Source organism: Pangasianodon hypophthalmus, chromosome 24 (genome assembly GCF_027358585.1).
Source record: "Pangasianodon hypophthalmus isolate fPanHyp1 chromosome 24, fPanHyp1.pri, whole genome shotgun sequence".
Lineage (NCBI taxonomy): Eukaryota > Metazoa > Chordata > Actinopteri > Siluriformes > Pangasiidae > Pangasianodon > Pangasianodon hypophthalmus.
This window is the reverse complement of record NC_069733.1, coordinates 2294735-2299467: the sequence shown is the minus strand read 5'-3', so window position 1 is coordinate 2299467 and position 4733 is coordinate 2294735. Positions and strand designations below refer to the sequence as shown.

The window sequence follows — 4733 nt, the reverse complement described above, 5'->3', positions numbered from 1 at the left end:
GATCCTGAAGTTTATAATAATTCACATTCTCCATCCTGAAGTTTATAATAATTCATATTCTGGATCCTGAGGTTTATAATAATTCATATTCTGGATCCTGAGGTTTATAATAATTCACATTCTGGATCCTGAGGTTTATAATAATTCACATTCTGGATCCTGAGGTTTATAAAATAATTCACATTCTGGATCCGGAGGTTTATATAATAATTCACATTCTGGATTCTGAGGTTTATAAAATAATTCACATTCTGGATCCTGAGGTTTATAAAATAATTCATTTTCTGGATACTGAGGTTTATAATAATTCACATTCTGGATCCTGAGGTTTATAAAATAATTCATTTTCTGGATACTGAGGTTTATAATAATTCACATTCTGGATCCTGAAGTTTATAATAATTCACATACAGTTCCTATTTGAGATTGTGTGGTTACTAGTAATTCACATTCTAGATCTGGAGAATTTCATATTAATAAATCACAGTCTGCATCCTCAAGCTTCTAATAGTTAACATTCCTGATACTCACGTCTCTGGTTCTGATCCCGTTCTAGATCCTCCGGTCTCTGGGTTGTGCCACTGACGCCCAGTACAACGCTGTTCTTGAAAAAGTGAGTCAGTTCTGGAATTGTTTGTCCTCAAATCATTATTTTCTTATACACATGTATGCAGTGCAAAGACAAAAGTAAGGAATAAAACACAACAGGACGTGGTGTTAAAGGGAAATAATTAACAGCTGGGTGTTTTTTTTCAGCACATCCTGAAGTGTTTTATTCCTCTTACACCACAGCAATTTGCAACCCTAATCCTCTTGACTCATTAAAGAACTACACATAGTTGTTCCCTCTCTATTTTTTCTCTCTCTCTCTTGAGGTTAATAATGTGACCATGAGAGCTGCTGTTGTAGAAAATTAATCAACAACCAATCGGGTTTGAGAATTTAACAGCGCTGTGGTTTGATTGATATTAACATTGTCGCAGATCCACGCTGAAGTCGAGAGGCGCCGGAATCTCGCGGCACAATCAGCAGAGAGAAAATCGATCATCAAGGAGACTTACAAACCCCTCCATCAGCACGTCTACCGCTTACAGGTACAGACCTCACGCCACAATCCCATTCTGACTGCAGTGATGTGAAGTTACGTGTTGTTTCTCCTGCGCAGGAATCCTTCTTCGCCCCCGAGTTTTTAGAAATAGTGAAATACTGTCGTGAAGACGGCGCCAGTGAAGAGGGAGTGCTGGAGCTCATCACCGCAGAGGCTGGTATGACTTTATTCCTGTGTAGATAACCCAGCTTAGTTAAGTGCAAAAGTTTGCATCCCCCATAATTTCAACAGAAAAGCTTATCAGAGTATATAAAAGGAAAAGGAAGTCAAAACATTTAAACTATCATCATTTACATTGTTCACTATTAATATCTTGTGATAACGAAGGAACATCTGCGAAACACAAAACACTGTACATTTTGTCCCAAGGGTGTGAAAACTTTTGCACTCAAGTACACTTATTTTTTCCTGTACATTTTATTCTAACTGTGCATTTACACTGATTCATAGCAGCATCAATATTATCTGAAGACACAATCTGTGTAAGTGTGTGTGTGTGTGTGTGTGTGTGTGTGTGTGTGGAGACATTTCCTTGTCTCCATGACACAATTGCAGCATTTATTTAAAAAAAACTAAAAGAGTGAAAAGGTTTCTTTTTGGTTGCTGAGTTTAAGGTTAGAGTTAGGTTTGAGATTAAGCACAGCATTAATTATGTCAGTGGAAGGTCCTCGCAAGGATAGTAAGACAAGCGTGTGTGTGTGTGTGTGTGTGTGTGTGTGTGTGTGTGTGTGTGTGCCTTTGCAGCACCCAGGGTGTATCGTTTCCCAGTGTTCACGCAGGATTTCTGCAAGGAGCTGGTAGAAGAGCTGGAGCATTTCGAGCGGTCCGAGGCGCCGAAGGGTCGACCGAACACCATGAACAACTACGGGGTATTTACTCTACAACCTCATGCAGATCCATCAATCCTCAATCGATCCTGCTCCGTCCAGTTCGCACATGGCCCGTAACAATAATACCGTTAACCCGAGTTGCCAGTTTATTAGGTACACCTGCCTTGTAGCGACACTCAGTGGCCATTTTATCAAATAAACCTGCCGTATAGTTATATAATTATAGTAATAATTATGTTAAATACAGTTTCTGTAGCAGATTCTGATATGGTTTATCCAATCACATACATTTATATAAATTCTTTAGCTGAAGGAAGTTCATCAGACCAGAGACTAGCTACAGGGCTAGAGTCAGAAAGGGGAGGAGTTTTTATTTTATTTTTAATTTTATTTAACCTCTCTGGGCTTTTTAGCAAAATGATGACAAACCAGAGTTGAGGATGAAAACAGAATGCTTAAAGATGATTAGATTACACATTTTAGTTGAATACCCCTGATCTACAAGAACCAATGAATCTCCTCAGTCACGTGACGAAACACCTTAAAGCGACAGGTGAAATGAAATGTACAGAATGTTGCCTTTACCTCGAATGTAGTCCATCAGCCAAGATGTGTTTAGTAAGCAAAACGTACAGCTACCTTTCTTACCTCAAAAGACTGGCTCAGGATCACCATTTATTCATTAAAATAGCAGTGTATATGAAAAAGTTACTGAAAATAATTTTTTTAGGCCATGCCTCCTATATGAGTCTGACGCTGGCTTGGAGTGACACCAAACTCCCTCTGTGCTGAGAAAGAAAGTGATTCATTTTCAAGATTTGATGTCTTCTTGTACATTTTCCTACATAACAGTGTGTCAGACCACATCATCTGTTAGAGATTTAGACATGCAGTTTGTACGATAGTAAACTGGAGGCTAATAAATGAAGATCAAACACCAAATACTGCTACATTTGGGAGAAAATGTTGGCCAGAGGAGCTTTACACTCTGTCCCTCACAGATCCTCCTGAACGAGCTGGGGTTTGACGAGGGTTTGATGGCTCCGCTCAGAGAGCTGTACCTGAAGCCCCTCAGCTCGCTGCTGTACCCGGACTGCGGAGGGAAATGGCTGGACAGCCACAAGGCCTTCGCTGTGAAATACACACTGAATGAAGACCTGGACCTCAGCTACCACTACGACAACGCCGAGGTCACGCTGAACGTCTCGCTCGGGAAAGACTTCACTGACGGAAACCTGTACTTCGGGGACATGAGACAGGTGAACAACCTTTGCGAAAAAAACAACAAAAAAAAACGAGAAAACACAAAGATGACCTTTAAGTAAGCCATTTATTTTAGAATTACACTTTTTCCAAAGATTTTTTTTTTCTTGGACAGATAGAGGATAAAGAGTTTACACAGTGCACACTCAGTTCTTTAGATGTACGTGTACACTTACATATATGTGTGTGTGTACGTGTGATGCAGGTGCCCCTGAGTGAGACGGAGTGTGTGGAAGTGGAGCACCGTGTAGCCGAGGCCGTGCTCCACCGCGGCCAGCACATGCACGGTGCTCTGCCCATCTCGTCAGGGTGCCGCTGGAACCTGGTGCTGTGGATGCGAGCGTCACGTCAGAGGAACCGCCTCTGCCCCATGTGCGACCGAGCGCCACGACTACAGCCTAGTGACGGCTACGGAGACGGATTCACAGAGGACGATACCTTGCTGTGCGTTTTAACATGAAGCTCTTAATGTTTGATCACATTAAAGGAGCAGTTTGTCATTTCTAGCGCCCAAGATAAAAGCTGCAATGAAAACGCAAGCTTTCACCTTCCCACTCATCCGAATCCACAGTCTGCTGAAACTAGACATATACAGCTCCTTACATGTTAAGGAAACGGGTTGGAGCTTTAAGCTGGGGACGGAGATAATTTCAGGGCCAGAAAAAAAATGCGTGCATAAAGCCTGAAATGACGCAAGTAGTGAGATGCGCTGCATGTTTGTCATCCACTTGAATGGATCATATCAGATTATATTTTTAAAAAAAAGGTGAAATCTAGCACCTTTCTTTAGTTTGTCCACAAAACAAGTTAGCTCCTGATATCACGTGTTACAGCAGCTCTAAACAGTCATTTTCCTCACTTAATTACTGCTTTAACTCTTAATCATGCGAATCGGTTTTATCCAACGTATTATTGAAATAATATGATGATTACAGGTCTTGAAACACTTTTTTAAAAAAAAATACAAACTGCACCTTTAAAGCCCAGTAAGTCAAAACGTATGAGCCTGAGCTGGATGCCATAACGATTCAATGTGCCTTTATGTAAACTGCTTGACATGTCACACGATTTTAACGTGGCAGCGTGAACCCTTTGAGCAACCGAATGACCAGACGTTCACACGTTCACAGACGATGATCACTGAGACGTTAAGAGACTCTCGGCTCTTAAATATGCGTCTTTATACGATCCATATCGATTTTGACATCTTATATGCGACCACAATCATAATATTCTGTATGTTTTTTGAAAGAAAAAAAAAAAAAAACATCAGACATTTCTTTTGGTCTTCAACATGTATGTACCGTGAATGTGATCACAAGAGCTGAACTTTATGGAATTAAATCCACACAGTGAAAAAACACACCGATTTCCTTCCGCTTTTGTAAAACAGATCAACACAGACAGATACATTTAAACACAGAGACTATAAATGTCCATTTCTGCTAAAATATTGTGACTTATATAGCGTTTATGTACAAACCCAAGGTATAGAAAGTACATCGGCTTTCACGTTAGAAATGACTCTTAAA

At 40.4% G+C, this 4733-nt stretch overlaps 1 protein-coding gene across 1 annotated transcript in view; it reads left to right on the top strand.

Annotated features, from left to right (window-relative positions):
* ogfod2 (2-oxoglutarate and iron-dependent oxygenase domain containing 2) overlaps positions 1–4564 on the top strand; it is a 5861-nt gene extending 1297 nt beyond the window's left edge. The window contains exons 2-7 of the mRNA XM_026940273.3: positions 557–613; positions 984–1094; positions 1166–1265; positions 1853–1977; positions 2940–3197; positions 3407–4564. Of these exons, the coding sequence (XP_026796074.2) occupies positions 557–613; positions 984–1094; positions 1166–1265; positions 1853–1977; positions 2940–3197; positions 3407–3661 (906 nt within the window). The 3' untranslated portion in view covers positions 3662–4564. The remainder of the gene's footprint in view (positions 1–556; positions 614–983; positions 1095–1165; positions 1266–1852; positions 1978–2939; positions 3198–3406) is intronic.
* Positions 4565–4733: the final 169 nt, after the last annotated feature.